The following is a 13784-nucleotide window of genomic DNA, read 5'->3' on the forward strand; positions in this document are numbered from 1 at the left end:
CATCCCAATCATAAATATGGTTATTCAAAACAAATTACTAATGCACTTGTGGCCCTAGGCCTTCTAGTATCTACTAGCCGCCCCTTTCTCACCACCCATCATATATGCAGACTGCCACCGCACTACCGCCGGCCCGTGCCTACTCGGCCTTAGAGCAAATCCGCCACTGACTTGTGTGAAGTTTTATATCATAAGCTAAATTCAAGTTCTGAACACCATTTATATTAAAAGCCAATAAAAGAAAGTTCCGCTTGTAATAAAATTTGCAGTAGATTATGAAATGATTCAATGATAAGTAATTATAATAACATTATCTTTCCCTGGGCTTTAAACTATCTCCATACCAAATTTCTTCTAAATTGGTTCTATGATTTAAGCATAAAGAGGTAACAGACAGACTTTCAAATTTATAATATTAGTAGGGATATACAAGTTGAAGGCAGGGGATCCCAATCTATGAGTTGCTGTTCCAAATTCAAATAATATTAAAAAGTTTAGAAACCCCTAGTAAAAGATCTGAGCAGATATGAATGAAATGATTGTTATTTTATAAATGTCCATTGTTAGGGCAATTGGTTACTGGTGTTTCAAGAGGTCGCAAGTATAATCCTGGCCGAAGTGGTGAATTTTTCCTTTAATGCAAATATTTTTTGTATCGCTTGCAGACATATCTGTTTTAATAAAAAATCGTTTGTAGATGATATTATAATTATTACTATTTATTTTCAGCCATACACGGACAGTGATGATTGCAGCTCGGAACAGTCATCTCCAGGACACCGAGGTAATCGCACACGAAAGAATGACAAGAAGAAGCGACGCTAGTTTAGGTACGAACAGCAACACTTAACTGTCAGTTAAGATTTGAAGTGAGAGAAGTGGGCGATGGTACACCTAAAAATTACCTAGTATATGTAGCTATTGCCCAGTACAACCTATGTAAATGTAGATATGCTATACATTCCATAAGTGCAAGCTGATAAGTACTGTGCCCTACTGCCATGCATAAGAATTTTGTTAAATTAAAAAATAATTTTGTTATGGGTTGTTCCCACTAGTCACCACCAAGTTGCTACCAAACTTGAGTTGGTGGCATGTTGGTGGCAACTAGTGGGAATTATTTTGCCCAGTTGGGGACAGGTGAGAAAAAAAAATCTAATTTGTTACCACTGGTAGCAACTGAGAATTTTTAACGGTCGTAACTAGTGGGAATAACCCTTCAATATGCATGATGGGATTGATAGGTCAAAGTAGCAACATCCATGTTGGTTCACTTAACTCGTTTATCCATTAGAAATGTATTATTACTATTATTAGCAAGGAGCGGGATATATTTATATGAAGCAGTTTCACAAAATACCAACTATCTATGTAGACTATGTAGCTTCATACTTACTATGTTATGAATAGTGATTGTCTGTATATTTTTTTACTATTTTGCACAAGTTAAGTGCAGACAATAATTACTCAGCCTCCAATTTTATACATCTATCTCATCACATGTTAAAAATACAAGAAGCAATAGGTATATTAATTGCAGTATTATCAAAAAACATTGCCCATTGAACTGTTATATAAGTATTTCCTTTTGACTTTATCATATAAAGTTATTTGTTGGTAAAGTTGTATTGTATAAAAAGGTGTATTGTTATGTTGTATTTAAATGTATTTTATTAAAAAAGTTGTCATAAAAAAATAGGCACACTTTTTGGCATCCACATTATATAAAAAATACTTACCAGTTTTAAAAAAGAGAGAATGGAAGCAAAATTAGTTTCCTTAAATATAATAGTTTCATTATATGAGAGTCAAAGCAAAACTAGGCCCTATGGATCCAAAAATGTGTGCAAATAATATTTATTTATACCATCTTTATTTTAATTAAGCTTTATATCAATTTATCATGTTGGATATTTAAAGCAATTCCATATTTTGACATAATATTTGTGCTGTAGTATTTGTAAGAGCTAGAAGTACTGAGTGAATCTCATATTTATTTATTTGATCTCTAACTTTTATTTTAATGTAGATGTAACTTTATATTTATGTATTCGTAAATAAAATACAAACATTTCTAAAAAGCGTTTATTTGCTACACAGACTAGAGTTATGGCATTATTATTGCTTGTTACACTTAAAGTATTAAAATCTCGTAAATCCAACACAGTATATTTTTATACACAACAATTAAGTACAGTAACAACATTTAAAAGGCATCACTTTTCTGCATAAAGTGAGTAGAAATATAATATATTTTTAATACAGATGTAAAATATCTTTCAAAAATGACATTTCATAATAAACTACAAATACATAACAATAACAACATGTACTATAAAACTTGATATTGACAGCACATATTTGGTATTAATATACTCAATATACTAGATAAATATTTATAAAAGTATTGTGACAATGACAAGGCATATTTGCGTATTATTGCACTTAATATCACACAATTGTATAAAAACTGAAGTTTATTTTTAGTTTTGTGACTGTCGAGTCATATAACACTAATAAGGCCAATACACATTGAAAAATAAACCCGTTTTAGGCCTAAACTTAGGGCATGTATCATGCTTGTGACTTAATATTGACCTAAATTTGCAATTTAATGCAGCTAATTCCATAATTTTCTCTAACATACAAAGAAAATACCAATAGGGTATTTGACTGTATTTAAAATAAATTATTTTAGACTATGCATGAAATAAAGCACCAGAAGAATAATAGAGAAACGTAGACAGCAGTTATTTATAGACACAATTTTTATTTTAAAACCCGTATAAAACTATAAAAAGTAGGTAATTTGATTGTGACGTCAAAGCTAGTGTTTCATATAATATTCATAGTAGCAAAATCGTTTTGACAGTTCGATAAACGAAACTGATTTGACTAGTAGTCAAATACCCTATTAGAAATTGTGTATAGCCGTATTTGCAACATTTGTTAAAAGCATCATTTAAATTCTTGGTATTTTACCTAAAATCTATATTGCATTGTTAAATGTAAGCGAAAAGAACTGGAGGCCTAGCGAAGATGTTAATCGTTGATTCAAAACTCTAATCGAACCCTTTTCGCCGCCACGTCAATGAAGTAATAAGTGTCATCAACGCGTTGTCATAAATGGCACGAAATGTTGACTTTATATCAAGTCAATGGTGGCGAAACTGTAAAATTATGTATGAAAATAGTCAGGTGACTTTCCGAAGCATCTGTCCAGTCATCCTGATATTTTTTTTCTATTCGTTTGTCGATGTACGATTGTCATATTGTCTAAGCCCCCTGGTAACAATGTAAAATTAAATGCATCACATCGAAGTCAAATCCAAATTGTGCGCTTTCAAGGCACCCAGTAGTTCATGGTCTGACAAAAACTGCTTGAATGCTTCTAACTTCTTAATGCATATTGTAACACAACACTTATCTTTGGAAGTATCTGAACAACCTCCATTACCTGAACATTGGTTATTGCTACAAGAATCTTTACTTTTGCAAGTAGACTCTTTCTTACCCTGACAAGGCTCTTTCTTACTTTGGCAAGTAGATTCTTTCTTACCTTGGCAAGCAGATTCTGTTTTACCTTGGCAAGTAGATTCTTTCTTACCTTGGCAAGTAGATTCTTTTTTGCTTTCGCAAGTGGACCCACTTTTACTCTCACAAGGAGAGTCTTTCTTGCCCTGGCAAGATTCTTTTTTGCTCTGCCTAGCGGCTTCCTTTTTACCCTGACAAGTGGATTTTTTCTTGCTCTGGCACACTGACTCTTTCTTGCCTTCATAAGTTTGAGAGTCTTGACAACCAGTTTCCCAATTGTTATTTTCTGAAAAGTCGTCTGATTTCTTATTAACATTAGAGAATGTAGGTTCTTTACAAGCACAAGATAATTGCTCAATGAAGGTTTCTGTTGGTATATCTTCGTCATGAACGGTGTATACTCCTAGTTCTTCCAAACTTGTCAGTTTATGTCTCCGATGGTAGTCCAAGAAGGTATTATGGTTTGTGTCAGTAGCTTTACCACAACCAACAGCACATTTCATAGCCTCATGATCACATTGGCAATCTTCGTCGCAATCACAAGTATCCACTGGGCATTTACGTTTCTCTGGTTGTATTGGTTCTGGTTCTTTGTTTTGACAGTCGCCCCTACATTCTCCTAATGTAGGATCACATTCACATGTCATGCAATTGCAAATTCCAGCGTCAGCTGCTAATTGTGCCAATGCATTTCTCTTGGCTATTTCTTTTCCAAATATATTCTCAGTTCTTACCACATACATGTCTGATAAAGGTTCATTGTCAAATAGCAATGTGTCTTCTAAATCTAAATCAGAATTGAAGAGTACTGAATTGGCCGGATTTATTTCGATATTCTGACGAACTCTGCAAGGTGGTGGAGTATTTAAAGATCTGTCATCTTTTAGGAAACTTTCAATGTCTTCTTCAATTTTAGTTGAAGATAGATTCGAGACCAGCTCGCTATCATTAAAAACTTTGTCAGCTACATCTAAAATGTTTGGAGAAGCCAAATCAAAGGCACTTTGTGTTATTACATTAGCAGTTTCAGGATTTAAATCAATATAGCTTTGCATATGGGTTGGTACAAAAGTTGCCATTGTGAAAATGCTTTCAGGAGTTTTTTCTTTAATGCTAATCGGAGTTTCTGAAATGGATGCCGCTAAAGCGCTCACATCGACCCACGGGGCTTGTACTTCGATTTCATTCGCTAAAGCCAGTTGCATAGCTTTTCTTTTGCCTTCAATAAGCGTAGGTTGTAGATTAGTCCAGGAGTTTTCCTTCTTTTTGTCAAACTGTAAGTTAAGGTCGTAGTCTGAAGTGTTAGGGTTGGCGTTGTCAAATAATAAGTCGGTTATGTCTACACTGGTGGTCGTGAGAGGGTCGACTGTGTGGATATCTTCGAGGCTGCCGTCTGTGGAGTTTGACTCTGTGGTGATTCTGCCGAAGGATTCGAGGAGGCCTTCCCAGTTCATGCCGTCCGTTGGTTGCGGTTTGGCGGGGAATTTTAGAAACGGCTCCGTTTCGACCTGTAAATAAGTGAGATTGTTTAAACTCTCGACAAAACTACACGAGACGATTTTGCCGGGACATTTGCCGAGACTGTGCCAAACTGAAGCTCGCTCCACACTCTCGACAAAACTACACGAGACTTGCCGAATACGAGAGTGTAGAGTGAGTATTCGTCTATGTTCGTATGCATTTTTACGTCCAAAAACTGAAGCGTGTCGAGAGTGTAGAGGAATAGTTTCGCGCTAACACAAAAGTTCACGAGACCTCTTTGATGTTGGCCATTTTACCGTCCATTTTAGCCGACCGATCAAATACTACAATGTCAAACTAGCAATCAAGTTCTCGCGCCGACTATAGTTCGATTTTTTAGCATTAGAATAAAGGTAAACAATCTTGACGTGTCTTTTTATTGAAAAGCGCTTTTTACAAATTGGTTTATATTAGTAATGAAAGCAAAAGAATGGAAAAGATCGTATATGATTTATAATTGTAACATATTTGCTGTGACTTAATTAACTTTTTCAAAAGCGATTTTTAATAAAAATACACGTCAAGATCGCTTACCTTCTTTCTAATGTTAAAAAAACATTAAATGAGGCATAAGAACGAAGGGCTTCTGCAATTGGGCTTTTTGCCAAGAGTAAAGACTCCCGGCGAGAGGCTCTCGACGAGTGTGTACAGTGTCGGGTTTAATGGCTCCTCTACACTATCGACGACGATAAACGATGACTGGCGGACACGATAGTGGAGAGGGCATCGCCTGTGACCCGTGAGTTGTAGGTTTTTGGGCACGCATGAAAGGGAATCGCCGGGTGGTTGCGTCGTACAGGCGATCATGTGGATGCTTGCACGATGATACTATTAACAATCATCGCCGATAGTGTAGAGGAGGCAACAGCACGTACCTGCGTGTGTCGCGGCGGTGCGGTGGCGGGGGGAGGCGCGGGCGCGGGCGCGGGGCGGGCGTGCGTGCGCGCGTGCGCCTTGAGGTGGTGCGAGGCCGTGAACGACTTGCCGCAGCCCTCCCGAGCGCATCTGTAACAAAACCGGGAACGGTATTTTTCTCAAAAATGGACGGCAAAGTCAACTCCCTCGGTTAAAAAATAGGTCGCGAAGTGCGTAGTTTATGGTCAGTCAAAAAATTAAAAATATTGCAGTCTCGTTTCCATTATTTGTTAAGTTTCAAAAATCAAGGCATAGGTCCATTAAACAGCCAAACAGATGATCATTACTTATTATTGTAATGTTGGTACCGCGACTACTTAGGTGTCTCAAATAGATTAACGGTATTTTCAGCAGAAAAATACATTTCTGTTACAACTCTTTAAACAAAACTATATATTGCAATCCACAGTTCCGCAGGTGGGGTAACACATATATGTAGGTACTTTACTTGTTTGTAAACTCGAGCATTAAAATCCTTCTACCCTTCGGACATCGAGTTTCTGTTGACTCTAAAAACCCCGTTTAATATGATTACACCTGCGAATGCAGAAAGAGACCACGCAGCGAGCATCTAGTTTGCTACTCTTAGGGCCAGTTACACCAACCACATTTGAAATGAAATGAAATGTATTTATTTGTCAGAATATGTTACATTAATGTGATTTTAAGTTAGAATTAATGCTTCTACCGTGAAGTCGGTGTACAAATATTTTTACTTTTATCTATTTCTTACATCTATATCTTTGGCAGACTGATCAACGTCACTCAACAGAGTATTATGAAAATTCCCATACAATAATATTTAGCGAACGCTTTAACGGTAGCTGCGGGTTTGGTGCAACCGACCCTTAGTCTATCCACCATATTTAAAACTCACTTGTAAGGCCGCTCCTGCGTGTGCGTCCGTATGTGTTTCTTCAAATCGCTGTGTGTTGTGAAGAACTTCGTGCATCCTTCCGCCTGGCAGTTGAACGTGTCCCCGCTGTGCAGTCGCTGATGAGCTCGCAATCTGAAGTTTACAACGAGGTTAGCAAAGAAAAACATAGCTGGCGCAGTGAAATAGCAAATGACAGGTGATGTGAGATTTCATGAGTTTGAATTACAGGTTTCAGATAACAGCCAATATTTTTTTGTAGACCGAGCGAAAGCGAAGCTCCCTCTCTTTCAGCTTACCGTATGTCTGTCCGGCTGTTATCTACAGGTCGCATTGCTCAACCGCTTTTCGTGAAATTTGATGGTTCGATAATCACTACATAGTATAAAACAAAGTCGCTTTCCGCTCTCTGTCTGTCCCTGTGCATGCTTAGATCTTTAAAACATCGCAACGGATTTTGATGCGGTTTTCACCTATCAATAGAGTAATTTATGAGAAAGGCTTTAGTGTATAATTTGTAAAGGTTTTGTGTAACCCGTGCGCAGCCGGCAAAACCTCGCTGGCAACGGAAATGCACTTATTTTTTAGCCACCATGTATAATTTTTTCGACAATTCAGTTTTTGATATTTTTTTTCATAAGCGGAGCCATGGGAGGGCGCGACGTCTCGAGCTCAGTGAGCTGAGCCACTAGTATTTTGATACGTAAACGTTTCGTCAATGTCTTTTGACAAAGGCCTTTTGTTTTGGACAGTCCTTATAAGTAACTATACCTATCTCAAATCTAAAATATTGCCATTTCTTTCTTTCACAAAACGTCATTTACTGCATCTCTTGACAAGTTTGCTTTGAGAAAACTGACCATACAAAAGATTCAGCAATAGCGTAAACAAATCCTTGACATTTGAGTCACGTACGAAAATAAAATATGATTCAGTCATGTTCGAATGATCGGTGAACTAGCATAAAACATGTTCTAGAATCCAGATATTCTAGGTTATGCTAGGTTATTTTCTAAAGAAAATAGTATTATATTAAACATTAATATATATTTATATGTTTAATATGTCTGTGTCTCACGAAAGTTTTGTTATTGAAAATAGTATTGTTAAGACATAATAAAATTAATGTCATTACCGGGTCTAACGCGATTAAATTTCATTATTTTACCTTTTTCTGACGTTCCGTGACCACAGCTAGTGCAACCTAGTTGAATCTTCGAAAATAGTTATTTGTGCAACAAGAGAGGAAAGTTGGTTTTTCTTGCGAGTGTTTATTTTGAGTCCCGAGAAAGCGAAAGATTCTACAATTGAATCACGAGCGAAGCGAGTTATTCTAAGTTAGAATCTTGAGCGTAGCGAGGGACTAAAAAACACGAGATGTAAAATAACTTTGCTCTCGTGTTGCACACATAATTTTTCACCTCAGTTGTGAGAACATATTAAAGGTTAAAATGTGTTTCGAATTACACAGAATAATTCAGAGAAAAAAAAGTAATAAAAGTATGAAGTGGCAGTTCATGGCCTTCACTAAATTAAAAAGCTACTTTGTTTCACTCCCTGGAATGAGGAAAGTCGCACTTTCCTCACTCCAGGGAGTGAAGAAAGTAGGCTTGTTCGAGCTGCTGAGGTGAAAAAATAATATTACCTGTGAAGAGTATCAAATGCCTTCCTAGAGCCGCTGATAGTGCACGCGAACGGCTTCGCTTTCGTGTGCGCTCGGACGTGTATCTTCAAACTGTACGAAGTGAGAACGCTGTGTTGCATTAGACATAATAATATTACCTGTATAGAGTATTAAATGCCTTCCTGCAGCCGCTGATAGTGTACGCGGAACGCTTCGCCTTCGTGTGCGCCCGGACGTGTATCTTCAAACTGTACGAAGTGAGAAACGCTTTGTTGCATTAGACATAATAATATTACCTGTATAGAGTATTAAATGCCTTCCTGCAGCCGCTGATAGTGCACGCAGAAGGCTTCGCCTCGCCTTCGTGTGCGCCCGGACGTGTATCTTCAAACTGTACGAAGTGAGAAACGCTTTGTTGCATTAGACATAATAATATTACCTGTATAGAGTATTAAATGCCTTCCTGCAGCCGCTGATAGTGCACGCGGAAGGCTTCGCCTTCGTGTGCGCCCGGACGTGTATCTTCAAACTGTACGAAGTGAGAACGCTTTGTTGCATTAGACATAATAATATTACCTGTATAGAGTATTAAATGCCTTCCTGCAGCCGCTGATAGTGCACGCGGAAGGCTTCGCCTTCGTGTGCGCCCGGACGTGTATCTTCAAACTGTACGAAGTGAGAAACGCTTTGTTGCATTAGACATAATAATATTACCTGTATAGAGTATTAAATGCCTTCCTGCAGTCGCTGATAGTGCACGCGGAAGGCTTCGCCTTCGTGAGCGCCCGGACGTGTATCTTCAAACTGTACGAATTGAGAAACGCTTTGTTGCATTAGACATAATAATTTTACCCGTATAGAGTATTAAATGCCTTCCTGCAGCCGCTGATAGTGCACGCGAACGGCTTCGCTTTCGTGTGCGCCCGGACGTGTATCTTCAAACTGTACGAAGTGAGAAACGCTTTGTTGCATTAGACATAATAATATTACCTGTATAGAGTATTAAATGCCGCAGCCGCTGATAGTGTACGCGGAACGCTTCGCCTTCGTGTGCGCCCGGACGTGTATCTTCAAACTGTACGAAGTGAGAAACGCTTTGTTGCATTAGACATAATAATATTACCTGTATAGAGTATTAAATGCCTTCCTGCAGCCGCTGATAGTGCACGCGGAAGGCTTCGCCTTCGTGTGCGCCCGGACGTGTATCTTCAAACTGTACGAAGTGAGAACGCTTTGTTGCATTAGACATAATAATATTACCTGTATAGAGTATTAAATGCCTTCCTGCAGCCGCTGATAGTGCACGCGGAAGGCTTCGCCTTCGTGTGCGCCCGGACGTGTATCTTCAAACTGTACGAAGTGAGAAACGCTTTGTTGCATTAGACATAATAATATTACCTGTATAGAGTATTAAATGCCTTCCTGCAGTCGCTGATAGTGCACGCGGAAGGCTTCGCCTTCGTGAGCGCCCGGACGTGTATCTTCAAACTGTACGAATTGAGAAACGCTTTGTTGCATTAGACATAATAATTTTACCCGTATAGAGTATTAAATGCCTTCCTGCAGCCGCTGATAGTGCACGCGAACGGCTTCGCTTTCGTGTGCGCCCGGACGTGTATCTTCAAACTGTACGAAGTGAGAAACGCTTTGTTGCATTAGACATAATAATATTACCTGTATAGAGTATTAAATGCCGCAGCCGCTGATAGTGTACGCGGAACGCTTCGCCTTCGTGTGCGCCCGGACGTGTATCTTCAAACTGTACGAAGTGAGAAACGCTTTGTTGCATTAGACATAATAATATTACCTGTATAGAGTATTAAATGCCTTCCTGCAGCCGCTGATAGTGCACGCGAACGGCTTCGCTTTCGTGTGCGCCCGGACGTGTATCTTCAAACTGTACGAAGTGAGAAATGCCTTGTTGCACGACGGCATGGAACATTTGAATCTGTATTCACCTGGAAATCAAAATATACTCTTTATTTTATGGAGCCATGATACAGTCTATATAGGATTTTATAAATGTTGTCCCTGTCACACAACAATGTTATATTATGCAGATGTAGTGCATAATTGTTTTCCTTCGTATTTTTTCGGAAACGTTCGTTTTTGTCATGCTACTTCAGTCAACCTCACTACTTTTTGTAAAAAAAAAAAAAAATTAAAATGAAATTTTATTGATAACAATCGTTACAGGTCTGTTTATGTTTTATACATATTAAACCTACAATCTACATACACGTGGTAAAGTTGAGGTTTTTTACCGAGACTGACTGAAATAGCAAGACACGTGCGTACGTTTCCGTGAAAATATGAAGGAAAATAAATATGCACTATACATCTGTACTGTTATACCTATAACAGCAAATTTAATGTGGGAGCACCATTACCTACACGTCATGCTAAGTAAAGGATACAACGGGCGGTTTTGTCCCTAAATAATGTATTCCGGACAACTATGTTTATTTTATACTAGGTTACTTTTTTGTAAATTTAAGTATAATTTGTTTTAATTATTTCTTTAGTTTTATGTTTTAGACGTGACTTGATCTTTTGGGTTGCGCTTAAAAAATACTCAACAAAGGACGAGTCGAGACTCGGGACCAGGGTTCGAAAGGAATATCAATGATAGTTATCTTGATAATTATCGTGATTTTTATGCCTGATAATTATCGATTTGATAATAACCTAAAATTTACGAAATATAATTAGATTGTTACATGATGATTATCTTATATTTCAATGGTTACTAAAAAACTAATCAATATTAGGTCAGTTTTTATTTGTACATAGCAAAAAACGCCCCAATCATAATTTTTTACTATCAAAGAATTCAAAGAAAATAAATACAGCCACCATCCATTCCATACCTGGGATAATTACCCGATATTTATCGGATAATTATCGCGATAATTATCAAAGACTATAAATGTATACTCAAAAGACTCGACTTCGTACCAACATTAATTCTATACCATCCCGTATGAATATGATGATAACTGTAAACTGTACCTTTGTGCGTGCGCAGATTTCCGACGGTGCTGTAAGTGCGCTCGCAGCCGTCGTAGTATTCGCACTTGTAACGAGCGTCATCCGATTTCTATCCCACGTTGACCTTTATTATTATTATATTTCTACCCTGTATCTATACAGAGTGATTTTTCTGACCATACTCTAAGAGTGAATATATAAATCATACCGAAAAACATCTACTATATGGAACCAACTCCAAATTCGCGAAAAAAATTCAGCTGTTCCATAGAAAACATTGACATAGCAGATTTTTTCTTTGCATAATAATCGGGTTTGGCTTTTATAATAAAAGTTGTTTAGACAGACAAATTCACCCCTCAGAGTATGGTGAAACATTTCAAAAATCACTATGTATAATGTTAACTGTACATACCTTTGTGCGTTTTCATGTGCGTGCGCAGATTTCCGACGGTGCTGTAAGTGCGCTCGCAGCCGTCGTATTCGCACTTGTATCGAGCGTCATCTGATTTCCTCTTCTTATCCGGGTCCATTTCGATTTTTTTCTCAGTCTCATTTTGGCTGTAAAGAGAAAAGACAAAATGATTTATTTTTAACTGCTATTTACGCGGTAATAAAAAATTAAATTATGAGTAAACACTATTATTATTACACTTGGTATTTTTATGGCTCATTATATTTTCAGGCGAATTCACCGAGGGAAATTGAAGGTCTTGGTTTCAACTTGGGCATAAATGCTTGCCCAAAATGTCCAAATGTTCTTCTCTACCTGGTAATTTTTCTCAGCTGATTCTAGTGACATTTGGGAGTAGGTTTGATGTGTATAGTAGTTGTAAACTATTGTGCACCAACATAATAGTATTATGATATGATCTACTTTAAGTCAGCATATACAGGATGGTTAAAAAATAAGTGCATTCCTGTTGCCAGGGAGGTTTTGGGATTATACTGAGAAACTTTTACTATGGAACCAACCACAAAATCGCAAAAAAAATTTACTCCCATAGAAAATGGACCAGCCAAATTGTATGAAACAGCCAAATTTTTTTTCGCGATTGCGGAGTTGGTCTTATAGTAAAAGTTGCTCAGTATAATCCCAGAACCTCCCTGGCAACAGGAATGCACTTATTTTTTAGCCACCGTGTATATCATATCAATGCACCACAATTATAAGTATTCTTGCGGAGCCCCCAGAGGCTTTGCGGAGCCCTTGAGAATGGCTGATATACACAGACAAGAGGTTAATCATAGTACTGATGAGACTTTTCTTAGCTGATGGACTGAATATTTTTTACAACAAATAATGTACAAAATATTTTAATATGTTTAATTTCATTTCATTTATTTACAAATAAGCTTACAGTCTATAACCAAGGCCCTTATATGTTATTATATCATACATGGTATGTTACACTTACACTATAAAATTACATGTCAACGTTACACAAACAGAAACCAATTCAATTATATAATATTATGTCAGTAAAGTAAATAAATATTAATCAATTAAATTAAATTCAAAAATTCATAAATGCCTTTAATAACATGGTAAGACGCATGATAAAAAATGTCAACGTCAGGTAATCGCAGAGACATATCATGCATTGGAATAGTTATTTTGTTGTAAAAAAGGCCTTTCACCACCTTATCTATACCACAGGGATACTTTTTTATCTGCATTTGTGGCTAAGATCTTCAATTCAGTTTTTAAAATAAAGTTTTTGTTTAAATCAATAAGTAATGTGACAAATTTTGATGATTTTTAAGCTAAATTGGATGGTAACAAACCCAAGTATCTAACTCCTAACTCATACAACAGTTTAGGATAGGTATTAGTATCTTTGGTATCATGTAGGATGGTAATGGACCAAAATAGCATGCCCAAAATTGAAATTGTCGAAAAAGGTCAGAGATACGCAAACGTACGAGTGCGAGCGGGACGAGTACATATTGACAAACAGCTGATTGAATAATGAGATACTCAAACAAAAGGCGGCAAAGCGGCAAGAAGCAATCTTATTATGGGAAGTAATTCGAACTGCTTGCTCTTCATGAAGTTTATAAAATAACTTACGGTAACAATCTTTCATATTTCTCCGAATTCCCGTCCTTGGAAACTATTGCGCTTTCCGATGTCACTTCGCTTTGAATCACTTTATCATACTTAAACTCTGGCACTTCACACGCGTAGCTACCATTATCGACATTTAAATTAAATTCAGCATTTAGGAAGCTTGTTAATTTATTGTTTTGAGCGCGGTTATCGGATGCGATACTGTCACCGGGCCATGCGGCCATGTTTGTTTCGATTCGAAAGTAGTGTTG

The 13784-nt window shown here is 37.4% G+C and overlaps 1 protein-coding gene across 1 annotated transcript; it reads right to left on the minus strand.

Moving 5' to 3' along the window:
- Window positions 1-2071: 2071 nt before the first annotated feature.
- On the minus strand, window positions 2072-13781 carry LOC134743275 (uncharacterized). Its single transcript, XM_063676686.1, has 7 exons — window positions 13534-13781; window positions 11875-12020; window positions 10276-10426; window positions 6848-6979; window positions 5931-6060; window positions 3294-5042; window positions 2072-3030 (listed from the first exon to the last, which is right to left on the minus strand). Exons 1-6 carry the CDS (start codon window positions 13755-13757, stop codon window positions 3312-3314), a joined length of 2514 nt encoding a protein of 837 aa, XP_063532756.1. The 5' UTR covers window positions 13758-13781; the 3' UTR covers window positions 2072-3030; window positions 3294-3311.
- Window positions 13782-13784: the final 3 nt, after the last annotated feature.

This window comes from Cydia strobilella, chromosome 7, assembly GCF_947568885.1.
Source record: "Cydia strobilella chromosome 7, ilCydStro3.1, whole genome shotgun sequence".
NCBI classification, from domain to species: domain Eukaryota; kingdom Metazoa; phylum Arthropoda; class Insecta; order Lepidoptera; family Tortricidae; genus Cydia; species Cydia strobilella.

What these genes read in the sequence shown, in the direction of transcription:
- LOC134743275 (XM_063676686.1), bottom strand. Translation starts at nt 13,757, where the DNA reads ATGGCCGCATGGCCCGGTGACAGTATCGCATCCGATAACCGCGCTCAA. An exon ending in GCACATGAAAACGCACAAAG is followed by an intron (nt 10,427 to 11,874) that starts GTATGTACAGTT and finishes TTTGATTTCCAG; the next exon opens with GTGAATACAGATTCAAATGT. An exon ending in CACCGCCGCGACACACGCAG is followed by an intron (nt 5,043 to 5,930) that starts GTACGTGCTGTT and finishes ACTTATTTACAG; the next exon opens with GTCGAAACGGAGCCGTTTCT.